The sequence below is a fragment of the Chlorocebus sabaeus genome, chromosome 18 (genome assembly GCF_047675955.1).
Source record: "Chlorocebus sabaeus isolate Y175 chromosome 18, mChlSab1.0.hap1, whole genome shotgun sequence".
In the NCBI taxonomy this organism is placed as follows: Eukaryota; Metazoa; Chordata; class Mammalia; order Primates; family Cercopithecidae; genus Chlorocebus; species Chlorocebus sabaeus.
In genome coordinates, this window is record NC_132921.1 from 17,281,339 (window position 1) to 17,298,252 (window position 16,914).

Here is a 16,914-nt window from a genome sequence, read left to right on the forward strand (position 1 = left end):
TTCTTCTTACTGCTGATGAGACTCTGCAGTCTGCAGGTACAAAATGGCGGCACCCATTGATTTAGTTTAGTTCAAATGTGCACATAGAGGCATTACTTCTCTCTAGAGTGTAAGCTCTTTGGGGACAGGATGGCTTTTCTCCCTTAGAATTCTCTTTGGTTGTATAACGTCTGCATGCATAGTCAGCCCAAAGATTGTAGAATGTAGCTGAATTTCTAATTTGCTTATAGCCAGCCAAGCCATATTAAATTTCCCCAGTATATAGAGAGGCGAGAACACACACTGAGCTCAGGGCCTGAACCTCTTATTGCAGGCTTTGGTCTCCTGGGCAGAATTCTTGAGAGTTCTTCTGGGCCAGAGTCTAAGGAGGCCCTCACTTAACCGGAGGCCTGTTGCATGGTTCTAGGTCATGGCTGCTGCCTGGGAGCCCATGTCTCCCCACTACTAGGCATCATCTCCCAGCATTTTTGTCTGTCAAATTATGGAGTCTGGAATTTTTTTCAGATTAAGCAAGCACTTAGAATGTAACATTATTGTATGTAGTATATATTAAAGTATATTTCATAAATAGTAATAAACATGTTTGTATTGAATTAGAAAAGACAGCTAAGGAAAAAAATCAGAATAGCCTCATAAATACCATGTCCTCGTGCCTACTTCTGCCTTCAGAGATCATCACTGTTAACATCTTGGCGTTTTCCTTTATATTATTTTTTTCTGTATGTAAACGCGCACATGTATATGTTAGGTTTTTACAGAAGTGGAATCATGTTTTGCTGACCGTTTTGTCCTGCTCTACTCGGTATGACGTTAGGAACACAATTTCTTGCCAATAACTATAGGGTATAACTTTTAGTGCTGAACAGCATTCCATCACGTGGGCACGCTGTCAGTCATCTATTTTCAGACGTTTGTTTCCAGGTTTATGCTATTATAAATAATCTGTGCACTTCATTATTTTTCCAAAAGAAATAACTGGAAGTGAAATTACTAACAAAAGCTTTTTTAAAGCCTTTTAATATGCATTACCGAATTCAAAAGGTCTCCATGTTTACATTTACCTGGGCATAAGGGTTGTTTTGGGACCCCCGCCCATATCCCCAACTGCATGCCATTCTTTTCAGCACTTACAATTAACATTATCTTCCATTCTTCACAATCTGACCTTTAGAAAAAAAAAAAAAATCTCATTTTCTTTGGAAGTAGGTTTACATGAAATTTCTTGAAGTGGACTGGGCACAGTGGCTCACGCCTGTAATCCCAGCACTTTGCGAGGCGGAGGCAGGAGGATCACTTGAATCCAGGAGTTTGAGACCAGCCTGGCCAACATGAAACCCTTTCTCTACTAAAAATACAAAAATTAGCTGGGCGTAGTGGAGGGTGCCTGTAGTCCCAGTTACACGGGAGGCTGAGGCGGAAGAATTGCTTGAACCTGGGAGCCACTACACTCCAGCCTGAGTGACAGAGCTAGACTCCATCTCAAAAAAAAAAAAAAAAAAAAAAAAAGAAATTATTGAAGGTTCTGAAGGGAAAAGGAAAATGTTGGAGGGTGGCTACCTCCCAGGTGGGAGTGCTCCACAGCCTGGAGGGGTGAAGACAACTTTGCTGGGTTTAGGAGTCTTGACCCTGGTCTGTTCCCGTCCATACCTACCTGGCCTGGTTTCAACCCTGCAGCAAGGTTGGGGCTGGGAGTTTGGCCATCCTGTCCCCTTGGGCCAGCCCTGGGTGGAACTCAGATCTTCTGTGGCCTCTGAATTGGAAATTCATGGAGAAGCCATTGTGGACAGAGCCACCAGAGCTGAGGCCCTGCCCACCTCCCCCTCATGGGAGGAGCCGGTGCAAGCCTTTCCATGTGAACCTGTGATCCGTGAAGTCGGGTAAGCCCTTGCCAGTCCTGACATGAGCAAGGGACACAGAGCTTCCTAAATATATAGCCTGGGATTTTGTCCGAATCACATGACAACCCAGGTTTTCTTTTTCCCTCTTTGTTGCTTTTAATACATAAAATGAGCATGTGTTTATTTAAAACAGCTTTCATACTTAAACAAATAATGACAGACTGTTCAAACAGACTTCGGAAATCGCCCTAATCAGAATGTTTGAAAAAGCAAGAAGACTTTCTACGAAAGAAGCTTTCAGGACATTTAGTCCCGAAGCCACAGGGTCTCCTTTGCACTTAGGAATTGTAGAAGAGCAAAGTTTAGAGGCCAGATCCAACCTCCAGGGGGTTAAATGACTTGCCCTGTAGCCCTACAATCTGATTAATAATGTATAAAGAAGGATAGATAGGTAGGTGTTGTATTATCACTTCCCATCTTCGACCAGAACATGGGATGTGTACATTTTAATTCATAATTCCTATAGAGATTACGGACTATCCTCAGATCTGAAAGCTAAGAGAGCACCAGGAAATTGCTCCTGTAAAATGGCAGGCTCAGCAGAACCTCCTGGGGGAAGGGCAGGTTGAGTAGGTGCGGAGCAGGTCTGCAAGAGGACAGACAAGAGCAAGGTGTTTGTTCTTCCATGAGCTCACATTCTGTATCCAATTTACAAATGGCTTTCAGTGACCTACGTTAATCTTCACAATAATGAATTTTACGGCTATGGATGAAGTAAATGAGGCTCGGGGTTGGGTTATCTGCTCAAGGTTATAAACTAATAAAATATCAAAGCCAGGATTCACCCAGACTCCTCCTCCAAGTCCCATGCCCTTCTTAGCCCCCTGGGATGGCAACGGCACCTCTGTGCTGAGGCTTTGGGCCAAGAGCTGCTAGTTTAGCTCATCTCACTCTAGAAATGACATTGTTCTGTGTCATGCACATCAGAAATGGCCTGTTAGGTTCATGAGAAGCACTGTTATTTGTGTGGGGGTGAGGGTAGTGAGAGGGAATTATTCCAGCTCTGAGGAGGTGGGGATATTTGGGACAGCATTTCTTCTGCTCTCCAGCACTGTGTGCCAGGCCCAACTGGGAGAAAATGCCAGCTGGAGTGTGTCCCTGCATCCTCCGGTTTCCCGGGATGGTTTCAGGTCCAGAGAGGACAAATGATCAGGGGCTTAGTCCGGTTCAGATCTTGCCACACAAAACTCTGTTGATGACTAAAGGGTTTCAGAGCCCGGCCACTGACCTTCTCAATGTCAGGCCCAATTGCAGACAACCTATTGCCAGTGCCCTGAGAAATTCGGGGTGTTTTTGGCTGTGGTGTTGCGGGTTTCAGCCCACCCATCCCTCAGAGAGAGAAGCATGGATGGGAAGACTAGTTGACATTTGCAGCCGTGTCTGTGACGTCTTGGGTTGCTCCCTGAAAGAGGCAGAGTTTCTCCGGCTTGCGGAGAAGTCCTGACTCCTTCCTACCCCACTGATCCCTGCTTATAGAGAGGGGTGCGCATCTTGGCAGACAATCATGATTGTGCCTCAGCTCTGTGCTAAGAGCTCTAACTACACATTTTGTGTACGCCTATTGCCTCTCTTTCTAACACTGAAATTTAGAAACAAACGTTTAACAATAGATACTTAAAAAGAAGAAGAAAGCGCTTGCGCCCTCTCCTGGTAAAAGTGAACCAAGGCCCTCCAGAGATGCAGAAGGCCTCTGGGTGAGCAGTCGCTGGTCTGGGCTCGCTGATTGGGCTGATTTGACCAACGCTGTTGACACACTGGATGGGTCATCTGTTCTTCTATGGTCTGTGATTACAGAGCATCTTGTCAACTAGGGTTTCTCAGCCTCGGCCCTGTTAGCCCTAGGGGGCTGCCCTGTGCATTGTGGGCTGTTGAACAGCGTCCCTGGCCTCTGCCCACTAGATACCAGTAGCACCCTCACCCCAAATCACGACCACTAAAAATGCTTCCAAACATTGCCAAATGTCCCCTGGGGGGCAGGATCACCCTCAGTGTGACCCGCGCCCTAAATCCGTGCCTGCCTTTTGTAAAAGGTGGCATTGGTTGGAGGGCAACCCATGACAGAGTGAGGATGGCTCAAGGCAAGCCCTTCATGATTTCTGGAAGCAATACTGATGACTGGTCAATTGAGGTCACTTCTAGGAGTTTATTTCAAAAAAGCAACTGAACAAATAGACAAGAATTTATGTACAAAAATATATCATGATATTGTTTATAATAGCAAAAGTTTTAAACACTGTAAAAATGAATTTTTTAAAGTATGGCACATATTATATATCATGAAAATAATTGCATAAATCTATATTTAATAATGCAGAAAGTTCCCCTAACAATGTCTTAAACCCTCATCAAGACTACCTCAGGATTCTCTGAGGCCGTTACATATAGAAGGAGTAATTCCAAACAGATTAATAAGCATCTGGGCAAAGCATTAAGCCAAAGACAGAATGTAAACTGATGATTGTATTCAGAAAACTTAAGTGAACAAACGTTGACTACGCACCTACAGTGCACCAAGACCATGCCCAGCACGGGGGAGACAAAGAGAATCCCTGGTCCCACTACTACAGCCCTTGCCCCAGAGAAAGGGAACCCCTCCGTGCACTGTTGGAGCCCCTCCCAACAGCGATGCCCAGGGTCATGGTATGTTACTGTTTCCTGTAATAAAATTGTGTGCTTTGAGTCAGGGTTGTTGGGAATAATGTGGAACTATTCTTGTTTTCTTCTTCATACCTGAATAAATCAGAACTAAAAAGAATTCATTTACCGATATATATATTCAAATATTCATTCAGAAAGTTGTCCAAATACTCATTGGACCCAAATGTGAAACATAATCTCCCCCAAATCTAGGAAATGATCAACCAGTGATTTGCCCAATCCAAGCTGATCCAGAGGGTGGACTCTGCTACAACACTACAGACCTGACTTGAGATGGAGAGAGAGGAATGGAAGGGAGACACCCTCTTTGTCTCTCGGACCTGCACGTCCAGTGACACACCCTTGATCTCATGCCTTGTGAGATCCACAATTTGAGTGTGGTCGTTCAGTCTAGCCACCCCCAAGAGAAACCCTCTGACGGCTCCCTTTCCCTGGGAGAACCTTGACCTTAGAAGTTGGCACTGCACCAGTCAAGGCCGCCCTGGCCCCTCCACCGACTGAGCCCTCGGCCGACCAAACGCTCTCACAGAGCTGCCGTTAGCCACGCCAGGGCATCAGCAGAGAGAAGGGTGCTGGTTTCTATCTGGGTTCAAAGCCTGGCTGTGCCATTTGTTAGAAAAGTATCTTATTCCCTGTGATTCTCAGCTTTTTCATCTTCAGACAGAAACAAATAAAATAACTTAGTAACATTGGTACAAAGAATTAGCTGGATGAGATAGCTCACAACTTTAATCCCAGAACTTTGGGAGGCTGAGGCAGGAGAATCACTTGAGCCTAGGCATTCAAGACCAGCCTGGGAAGTGTAGTAAGACCCCATCTCTACAAAAAAATTTAAAAATTAGCCAAGCGTTGTAATCCTAGGTCGTCAGGAGGCAGAGGCAGGAGGATCCCTCTTGAGCCCAACAGTTTGAGACTGCCGTGGGTCATGATTGTACCACTGTACTGCAGCCTGGGCAACAGAGCAAGACTCTAGCTCTTAAAGAAAAAAAAAGTTTGGTACGAAGACTAAAATAATGCATGTCAGACATTTGATAAGATGTCAACACTCAATCAAGGAGTGTGACAGTCATCATCATTGCTATATTTTATTACTTTTGTGGATGGGTGTGCTAGCTAAAACTGCAGAACCTCTAATATTTTCTAACTGCCTCTGCTGTTTTTCTCCTCAGCCCTTTAGCACTCTCTCCTACACCATGTGATAAATTATATTGATTGCTGTCTATACTGTTCCACTAGATGGAAACTTCGTGAAGTAGGAACTTTTAGTCTATATTATGCACTGCTGTATCTCTAAGATGCCTGGCATGTAAATAGGTTCTCAATAAATATGTCTTGAATTAATGAAAACAGTGGTTTCTGAATCATGGCCTCCAAAGAGCGTTTGCCTTTTCCCCTCTCGCCCTTCTGAAGGTGCCCAGGCTGCCCTGGCAGGATACCTCTTTCTCTGTGGGGTGGCGTTCTCTGCTCTCTTTCTAATACTCTTTCTTTTTCTTTCCTCTTCTACCCCAACTGCAGGACGCCTTTGTGGAACTGTACGGCCCCAGCATGCGGCCTCTGTTTGATTTCTCCTGGCTGTCTCTGAAGACTCTGCTCAGTTTGGCCCTGGTGGGAGCTTGCATCACCCTGGGTGCCTATCTGGGCCACAAGTGAAGTCAACACGCCTGCCCCAAACAAATATGCAAAAGGTTCACTAAAGCAGTAGAAATGATATGCATTGTCAATGATGTACCATGAAACAAAGCTGCGGGCTGTTTAAGAAAAAATAACACACATTTAAACATACACACACAGACAGACACACACACACACAACAATTTTCAGGCAAAATGTCGAATCAGCTATTTACTGCCAAAGGGAAATATCGTTTATTTTTTACATTATTAAGAAAAAAAGATTTATTTATTTAAGACAGTCCCATCAAAACTCCTGTCTTTGGAAATCCGATTACTAATTGCCAAGCACCGTTTCGTGCGGCTCCACCTGGATGTGCTATGCCTGTAAACACAGATTCGCTTTCTGTGTTGTTGGCCGGACTAACTCACCATTTGAAGAGCAGATGTATGGAAAAAGGACCTGATCGTTGGGGAAGCTGGCTTTCTGGCTGCTGGAGGCTGGGAAGAAGGTGCTCATTCACTTGTATTTCTTTGCCCTGGGGGCTGTGATATTAACAGAGGGAGGGTTCCTGGGGGGAAGTCCATGCCTCCCTGGTCTGAAGAAGAGACTCTTTGCATATGACTCACATGACGCATACCTGGTGGGAGGAAAAGATTTGGGAACTTCAGATGGACCTGGTACCCACTGAGATTTCCACACCGAAGGACAGCGATGGGAAAAATGCCCTTAAATCATAGGAAAGTATTTTTTTAAGCTACCAATTGTGCCGAGAAGCATTTTAGCAATTTATACAGTATCATCCAGTACCTTAAGCCCTGATTGTGTATATTCTTATATTTTGGATACGCACCCCACAAATCCCAATACTGGCTCTGTCTAAGTAGGAACATAATCCTCTGGAACTTGAGGAAGTAAACATTTCGGTGACTTCGGCATCAGGAAGGCTAGAGTTACCCAGAGCATCAGGCCGCCACAAGTGCCTGCTTTTAGGAGACCGAAGTCCGCAGAACCTGCCTGCATCCCAGCTTGGAGGCCTGGTCCTGAAACTGAGCCTGGGCCCTCACTGGCCTCCTCCAGGGATGATCAACAGGGCAGTGTCGTCTCCGAATGTCTGGAAGCTGACGGAGCTCGGAATTCCACTGTCAAGAAAGAGCAATAGAGGGGTGCGGCTGGGCCTGTCACCCTGGGGCCCTCCAGATAGGCCCATTTTCACGTGGAGCATGGGAACCACAACCCTTCTTAAGACATGTATCACTGTAGAGAGAAGGAACAGAGGCCCTGGGCCCTTCCTAGCAGAGGGACACGGTGAAGGCTGGGAACGTGAGGAGAGGCAACGGCCATGGCCCATTTTGGCCGTAGCACATGGCACGTTGGCTGTGTGGCCGTGGCCCACCTGTGCAGTTTAAAGCAAGGCTTTAAATGACTTTGGAGAGGGTCTTAAATCCTAAAGGAAGCATTGAAGTAAGGTGTCATGGATTAATTGACCTATGTCTATAGAATTACATGTAAAACATTATCTTGTCACTGTAGTTTGGTTTTATTTGAAAACCTGACAGAAAAAAAAAAGTTCCAGGTGTGGAATATGGGGATTATCTGTACATCCTGGGGCACTTAAAAACAATCAATGGTGGGAAACTATAAAGAAGTAACAAAAGAAGTGACATCTTCAGCAAATAAACTAGAAAGTGTTTGTTTTGTTTTTTTCTTTCAGTTTAGAATCAGCCTTGAGACATTGATGGAATAACTCTGTGGCATTATTGCATTATGTATCATTTATCTGTATTAACTTTGGAATGTACTCTGTTCAGTGTTTAATGCTGTGGTTGATATTTCAAAAGCTGCTTTTAAAAAATACATGCATCTCAGCGTTTTTTTTTTTTTTTTAATTGTATTTAGTTATGGCCTATACACTATTTGTGAGCAGAACTGATCATTTTCTGTTTGAGATTTTTGTCTCTTGATTCTTCAAAAGCATTTCTGAGAAGGTGAGATAAGCCCTGAGTCTCAGCTACCTAAGAAAAACCTGGATGTCACTGGCCACTGAGGAGCATTGTTTCAACCAAGTCATGTGCATTTCCATGTCAACAGAATTGTTTATTGTGACAGATATATCTGTTGTCCCTTTGACCTTGTTTCTTGAAGGTTTATTCATCCCTGGGCAATTCTGCATTTAATTCATGTTATTCAGGATTACATGCATGTTTGGTTAAACCCCTGAGATTCATTCAGTTAAAAATCCAGATGGGGAATGACCAGCGGATTAAAATCTATGGTGGTTTGACCTTTAGAGAGTTGCTTTACGTGGCCTGTTTCAACACAGACCCACCCAGAGCTCTCCTGCCCTCCTTCCGCGGGGACTTTCTCGTGGCTGTCCTTCGGGGTCTTCCTGAAATGCAGTGGTGCTTACGCTCCACCAAGAAAGCAGGAAACCTGTGGTATGAAGCCAGACCTCCCCGGCGGGCCTCAGGGAACAGAATGATCAGACCTTTGAATGATTCTAATTTTTAAGCAAAATATTATTTTATGAAAGGTTTACATTGTCAAAGTGATGAATATGGAATATCCAATCCTGTGCTGCTATCCTGCCAAAACCATTTTAATGGAGTCAGTCTGCAGTATGCTCCACGTGGTAAGATCCTCCAAGCTGCTTTAGAAGTAACAATGAAGAACATGGACGTTTTTAATATAAAGCCTGTTTTTGTCTTTTATTGTTGTTCAAATGGGATTCACAGAGTATTTGAAAAATGTATATATATTAAGAGGTCATGGGGGTTCATTGCTGGCTGGCTGCCTTTTGCTGTGGAGTTTTGTGACCTGGTTTAACAGTCAGTGTACCCAGCCGCTTGGCCCTAGAACTGTACAGTATTGTGGCTGCACTTGCTCTAAGAGTAGTTGATGTTGCATTTTCCTTATTGTTAAAAACATGTTAGAAACAATGAATGTATATAAAAGCCTCAACTAGTCATTTTTTTCTCCTTTTTTTTTTTTTTTTTTTTTCATTATATCTAATTATTTTGCAGTTGGGCAACAGAAAACCATCCCTATTTTGTGCTGAAGAGGGATTCACATCTGCATCTTAACTGCTCTTTATGAATGAAAAAGCAGTCCTCTTTATGTACTCCTCTTTACACTGGCCAGGGTCAGAGTTAAACAGAATATACGCACTTTCCAAATTGGGGTCAAGGGCTCTAAAAAAAAGCCCCAAAAGGAGAAGAACATCCGAGAACCTCCTCGGCCCTCCCAGTCCCTCGCTGCACAAATACTCCGAAAGAAAGGCCGGAACGACAGCTGACAGGGTCCATGGCCATCGGGTCGTCTCTGAAGATTTTGCAGGGGCAGAAAATTCTGGCAGGCTTAAGATTTGGATTAAAGTCACACAATTAAGGAAGCACCTTGATTTAGTTCAAACGAGAAGCCAACATTCTCTCCACAGCTCACTTACCTCTCTGTGTTCAGATGTGGCCTTCCATTTATATGTGATCTTTGTTTTATTAGTAAATGCTTATCTAAAGATGTAGCTCTGGCCCAGTGGGAAAAATTAGGAAGTGATTCTAAATCGAGAGGAGTTATAATAATCAAGATTAAATGTAAGTAACTAGGACAGTTCCAACACATGTCTAGCTTTCACCTCCAGGATCTATTGAGTGAACAGAATTGCAAATAGTGTCTATTTGTAATTAAACTTACCCTAAAACAAATAATTTATAAATGTGAACTTAAACTCTCATTCCAATTGTACTTTTAAGGCAGTGGCTGTTTTTAGACGTTCTTATCACTTATAGTTAGTAATGTACACCTAGTCTATCAGAGAAAAACAGGAAAGGCTTGAAATACAAGCCATTCTAAGGAAATTAGGGAGTCAGTTGAAATTCTATTCTGATCTTATTCTGTGGTGTCTTTTGCAGCCCAGACAAATGTGGTTACACACTTTTTAAGAAATACAATTCTACATTGTCAAGCTTATGAAGGTTCCAATCAGATCTTTATTGTTATTCAATTTGGATCTTTCAGGGATTTTTTTTTTTTAATTATTATGGGACAAAGGACATTTGTTGGAGGGGTGGGAAGGAGGAAGAATTTTTAAATGAGTAAAACATTCCCAAGTTTGGATCAGGGAGTTGGAAGTTTTCAGAATAACCAGAACTAGGGGTATGAAGGACCTGTATTGGGGTCGATGTGATGCCTCTGCGAAGAACCTTATGTGACAAATGAGAAACATTTTGAAGTTTGTGGTACGACATTTAGATTCCAGAGACATCAGCACGGCTCAAAGTGCAGCTCCATTTGGCAGTGCAATGGTATAAATTTCAAGCTGGATATGTCTAATGGGTATTTAAACAATAAATGTGCAGTTTTAACTAACAGGATATTTAATGACAACCTTCTGGTTGGTAGGGACATCTGTTTCTAAATGTTTATTATGTACAATACAGAAAAAAATTTTTAATAAAATTAGGCAATGTGAAACTGAATTGGAAAGAGATAATACAAGCCCTTTAGTCTTACCCAGTGAATCATTCTGTTCCATGTCGACCTTGGACAACCATGACCTTGGACAACCATGAAATATGCATCTCACTGGATGCAAAGAAAACCAGATGGAGCATGAATGGTACTGTACCGGTTCATCTGGACTGACCGAGAAAAATAACTTCAAGCCAACATCCTATTGACAACAAGTTTATTCTGCATACCAAGCTCAGCACAGAAGACAGGAACACTGGTGGAGGATGGAAAGGCTCGCTTAATCAAAAAAATTCTGAGACTATTAATAAATAGGACTGTAGTATAGACACTGAGTAGTTCCATGCACCTAAACCTTTTGGAAAATCTGCCGTGGGCCCTCCAGATAGCTCATTTCATTAAGTTTTTCCCTCCAAGGTAGAATTTGCAAGAGTGATAGTGGATTGCATTTCTTTTGGGGAAGCTTTCTTTTGGTGGTTTTGTTTATTATACCTTCTTAAGTTTTCAACCAAGGTTTGCTTTTGTTTTGAGTTACTGGGGTTCTTTTTGTTTTAAATAAAAATAAGTATACAATAAGTGTTTTTGTATTGAAAACCTTTGTTATCAAGATTTTCATACTTTTACCTTCCATGGCTCTTTTTAAGATTGATACTTTTAAGGGGTGGCTGATTTCCTGCAACACTGTACACACAAAAATATATGGTAAGGATGCTTTACACGGTTAAGGTAAAGTAAGTCTCCAGTTGGCCACCATTAGCTATAATGGCACTTTGTTTGTGTTGTTGGAAAAAGTCACATTGCCATTAAACTTTCCTTGTCTGTCTAGTTAATATTGTGAAGAAAAATAAAGTACAGTGTGAGATACTGGTTGTGCCCTGGAATTGTTTATAATGTGTTAACATGATTTCGCCCTGCCATTCATCATCATTACACAAGACTTTGAAAAGCCTTCTTAACAAGCCAGTAAAATCACCAGGACCCCACTCTAATGAAGCCCTCAGGGACCAGGCTAAGGGATTGCCTTACAGGCGAAACCACCTTAGAAGGAGACTCTTGTTTCTTGATAATAACCCTCCTGGTTAGGTCCAAGATAGACCAGTCTTGAGTTCTACTCCCTGGGAGAGCTACTGTTGCTGTTGAGTGTGTTCTTCCATATAGACCAAAGATCCCAGCCTCTGCATTTTATAAGATGAAGTGTATATGAAAAGGAGGGAAACAAGCTGAAAGTTCTATTTTGAAGTCAACATTTTTAGATGGAACCAAAGCAGCTACTTGCTTTGGAGCAGGTAAACCCTAAGTGGCAAGGGATCTGATGTTTCTCACTGGGTTCAGGTTCTGATACCCAAATCCTCAACCCTTCAAGTCTCATCAATTAGACTCAGTTAAAAGGACTCTGATAGTAACATTCATCTGTTGAGCACCTGCTGGATACAATACTGTATGCATACTACCTTTTGCTCACAAATGTTGCAAGGTAGGTATTGGCCTCTTGTGTTTTGTGGGAGATAACTGAGACTCAAGACGTTGAAAAAATATGCCCAAGTTCTCAGCCATCATAAATTACAGAGGCAGGATTTGAGCCCTGGTGTGGCTGACTCCAAGCTCCATACTCCATCCTTTGAATCGGTAGCCTCCAAATTGCTGCACATGGAACCATGGTGGCACAGCCTTCCCAAGGAGTACCCAGGCATGGGATGTTTAGAAGAATCAATGTTCTCAACACCTATGGGTACTCTTTCATAAACCGATTTCCGTGAGCACACCCCTGAGATCAGACCAACTCTCCTCACTCTCCCCTTTCACAATCATCTGTCACACTTCTCAGAAGAGGGGCACACTCCTCCCTCTGTCTGAACCTAACTGTGATGCCCTGCAGTAGTGAGTGCCTCATACTGGCCCTGAGAGCTGACTGTGCGCCTGTCTTCCCAAGCGTGTGTCAGTGAGGTCAGGTTAGCGGCTTGAAATTGGCCGTGATGGCCGGGTGCGGTGGCTCATGCCTGTAATCCCAGCACTTTGGGAGGCCAAGGCAGGCAGATCGTGATGCCAAGAGTTTGAGACCAGCCTGGCCAACATGGTGAAACCCTGTCTTTACTAAAAATACAAAAATTAGCAGGGTGTGATGGAGGGCGCCTGTAATCCCAGCTACTTGGGAGACTGAGGCAGAATTGCTTGAACTCGGGAGGCAGAGATTGTAGTGAGCCAAGTTCACGCCATTGCACTCCAGCCTGGGTGACAGGACTCAAAAAAAAAAGTCAGAAAGAAAAAAAGAAATTGGCTGTGGTGGAAGCCTTTACACCATGTAAACGAACAAAAGCTACAAAGCAGGGCTTCCTTTTCTTTGCCTTTTTCTTTTTTCCCAAGAGAGTAAATTTACCTACACACCACTAGGCATGGCCCTGGAGTGTTAGAATTCTTGGGTTACCAAAAGGCATTATTTGAAATCCTGGGACTATATTGGACTGTAATGACTGGGGAGCAAACCCTTTTGGAAACTGGTTTTCCAATTCTTTACTTTCAACAAAGTTGAAAGAGTTTCTAGTGAAGACAGCCAATAGATTTTTTTAATGTGATTTTTGAATATACCAGAAATTCAAAGAGTTGAATAACGTCACTATAACAAAACTGTTTCCAGTCTCATGTAGTTATATGAACAGCCCTCCTCAGAGCTTATATCCATAAAGATATAAAACAAGAATAGACTCACTTTCTAGCATTATGTAGTTTTCATTTATGGGTATGTGTCTTTCTGGGGATGGAGGAGAGAGGGAATAAACTAGTCCCATCTCTTTTAAGAGGTTTATTTCCAATAAAATTTAAATTTTATACTTAATAACTATTTGTCAAAATTGTAATATATTTGTGCATTTTTATGAGTTGGGTAATGGTAACTGTATACTCAACTCAGGAACACAAAAAGCCTTATGGTCACAAAAATTTATAGATTTGCTATAGAAGATTCCGAGGTAAATCAATTTTAAGAAATTGTCAGTGGTAAATTTAGTTGTAAGAAATATCATATTAGGGTAAAATGAGAGGCAGAATTAGGAATTTGAGGAGAAGATAAATGTAAAATGTCCAAGTGTCAAAAAGTAACTCCTATATTTTTCATGTAGGGTATTGAGTATCATGCCACTACGGTATTTCAATTCTAATGGGTATCATTTTAAAATGACGTAACAAATTTATTTTTAAAATGTGAATTCTTAAAATAACTTGTCAGACACAGTTATTAGCCTGTGTCAGAATTCTGTCTCAGACTGGCCTCAAAAGAAGAGGCTCCCAGCAAGCCAGCCAATTCAGTGACTCTTTTTTGGAAGAGACACAAACAGAAAAAAAAGAAATGGCACCACAACAGAAGAACAGCTCAAGACTGGTTGACATGGTTTAAGATAGCTGAGTGGAGACCCTGACTTCTCAGCAGTTCTTAATCCCATTACAGTCTATCCGGAAATTACCCAAGCATTTTATCAGGAATCATAATTACTTCATGGAAGGGGTTACAAAATGACATCATGCGAAAAAGTTCTGCCACAGACAGTTTGGGAACAATTTTCTTTCTTATACTATTAAACAGTACTTTGGAAATTATATCCTTAGCAACTATTGATATTTAAATTTTAAAAATGAACCATCACACATGTGCAAGCATGGTATATACCTTTCAAACTGCTGACAAGGGGGCCTTCTGTCAAGTTGGGGTGGCACATCGGCTGATTCATCAGAAGACCCCTTTCCGGAAGCCCCTTCAGGCACTCCTCTGGACTTCACTGGAAACTGAAAAGCAGATACTACTCAGCAGGGTATTTTATTTAAATTAATCTTTCTGTCAGCACCAAGGAAACAAGTAATTGGATAAGAATAATAATTGTAATAATTACTCAATCTGGGAACAAAAAGTAAAGCCTTAAGGTCACTAAAATGCATTTAAATGCGTAGGCTTAATCTTTGCTGTAGAAAAGTATGAAAAGCTAATCAATTTTAAATGTTAACTTTAAGAAATCTCATCTGGGATAAAATGGGGGTGAAAATGTGAATTTGAGAAGTGAAAGTGCCAAATTTCTAAGTGTTAAAAAAGAACTTGTATTTTTTATGTAGATGGTTTTCAGCTATCAAACCATTGTGGTACTTGGCTTCCATTGTATACATTTTTAAAGTGGTATAAAACAAATCTGGTTGCGATTCCTATCAACATAGGCGTGAGCCACTGCGCTCAGCCCACAAGCCCAAAGGAAAGCCCAGAACTTTCCTTTGTGAAAGTTCTGCTGTTTAAGTGCTCCAGGACTCTACCCTCAAAACCCTCTACAATCCCACGTTTACTGGAAGAGGAGAGAAGGCAATGGATTTAGTGACCCTTTTTTGGTGTCCCACCACACACTGCCACCAAGTGGAGGACTGCGTCTCAGGTCCCTGGCAACCTCATACTGAGAATGGAGGATTTGCCAGACAGGACCATTTCTGGGCCAATTCGGCCATTCAGCAATTCTTTCTGGAAGAGATACATACACAAAAAGCTATTCAATGGTATGCAAATGTGTACAAACTAAATGTATACAATGGGAATCTAAGTCCCACAATGATTTAACACTCAAACACCATCTACATGGAAAACACAGAAACAAGTTTTCTTGTAACAGAAATTTGACATTGCTTCTTTTACTCCACAAATTTACATTTTTTACCCCTCTCCCCCCTTTTAATTTTAGGTGCTATTTTTTAATGTTTAAAGTTGATTAGCTTCTCTACTTTCCCACATATGTCTCTTTGGCTATGAACACCACTCTCAGGGGACCTTCCTTGGAAAAGCATGGTCCATCTGCCCTGGTGAGTTCAAGGATGACTGCTGGGTTTTTTGCCTAAACAACTGAGTGGATAGTGGTGTCATTTATTGAATTAGAAAAGGATTGAGAAAGTGAGGTGAGTGAGGATCAGATCTGGTGGAGGAGAATCAAGAGAAAACTCTTGTCAGTTGATAACTCTGTCCTGTATCTCTCCTGAGTGCTAAACTCATGTCTAAGTGAATAGTCAGCATCTCCTCTTGAATAGATAGTAGGGGTCTCAATCTCGATATAGAACTTCCATCAGTCATCAGTATATGGATAGTATATAGACATGAATTTGCATGACATTTCCTGCGGAAGGAGAGAACAGGTGAGGGTAGGGTCCTGGAGCACTTCCAACAGCAGAACTTTCACAAAGGAACCAGCACAAAAAGAGGGCTGGGTGTGGTGGCTCATGCCTGTAACCCCAGCACTTTGGGGGGCCAAGGAGGGAGGATCAGTTGAGCTCAGGAGTTTGAGACCAGTCTGGGCAACATAGTTAGACCCTATCTCTACAAAAATAAATAAATAAATAAGTAAATAAATAAACAAAAATTTAAAAAGAGAAGGATGTCTAAGGAAGTAGGAAGCCTTCTATTATGATTATTGTGTTATCATCTTATTTGAATCTCACAGGAATCTCATGAAGTAGATGTTATTATCCTCATTGTACCAATGTAGAAAATGAGGCTAAGAGAGATATATCAGTTAAAGTAGGCTAAATTAGGCTGCAATAACAAATAAACCTCCAAGTATAAGTACCCCAACAAAGAGATGTATGCTCATGCCATAATCTGATGTAGGTTGGGAAACTCTTCCTGAGCACCTCTCAGCCAGGAAGTGACTCGGGAATCCAGCCTCTTTCTATTTTGTGATGCCACCGTCTTCGACAGGTGGTTCACAAACACCTGAAGCTGTCAAAACAGCAAATGCAAAGACAGTCAAATATCTCCCAATGGGTTTTGCTCCTTCACACTGAATGTCCCAGCCATTTACAAGCCTGCATCATCCTACTTGCCCCCACTTAATTTTTCAACATCCCTTTAGATGTTGAAGATGACACCAAATGAATACAATTCCCTGGTCAGCAACTGTCCTGTCCAAGTGCTTTGGGGCTGCTCCCTTCCTGGCCCAGAAGCCACATCTTAGTGATACAGATCAGAGCCACATTCATGTTTTAGCCAGTGTTCTGTATTGTTGTCTGTTACGCTGAGATTGACATTAACCCCAGCTCTTTTTTTTTTTCATGAACCACTAGGATGCCTGTGAAAACTTACACAATTGATTTCTTTTAGCACAAACTCGAGTCTTAACACCTCTGTAAAATTTCATTTTCTTGGCCTCTGCCCTGCACGCCAAGCCAGGTGAACATTCTGAGTCTCGATTCTTACCTCTATCTCATTAGCCCTCCAAATTCGTGTCACCTACAGATCTGATAAGACAGCCTTCTACACCTTTGTCTA

The 16,914-nt window shown here is 42.2% G+C and overlaps 1 protein-coding gene across 1 annotated transcript in view; it reads left to right on the forward strand.

Moving 5' to 3' along the window:
* BCL2 (BCL2 apoptosis regulator) overlaps positions 1–11,498 on the forward strand; it is a 198,758-nt gene extending 187,260 nt beyond the window's left edge. The window contains exon 3 of the mRNA XM_008013867.3: positions 6,072–11,498. Within this exon, the coding sequence (XP_008012058.1) occupies positions 6,072–6,206 (135 nt within the window). The 3' untranslated portion in view covers positions 6,207–11,498. The remainder of the gene's footprint in view (positions 1–6,071) is intronic.
* The last annotated feature ends 5,416 nt before the right edge of the window (positions 11,499–16,914 follow it).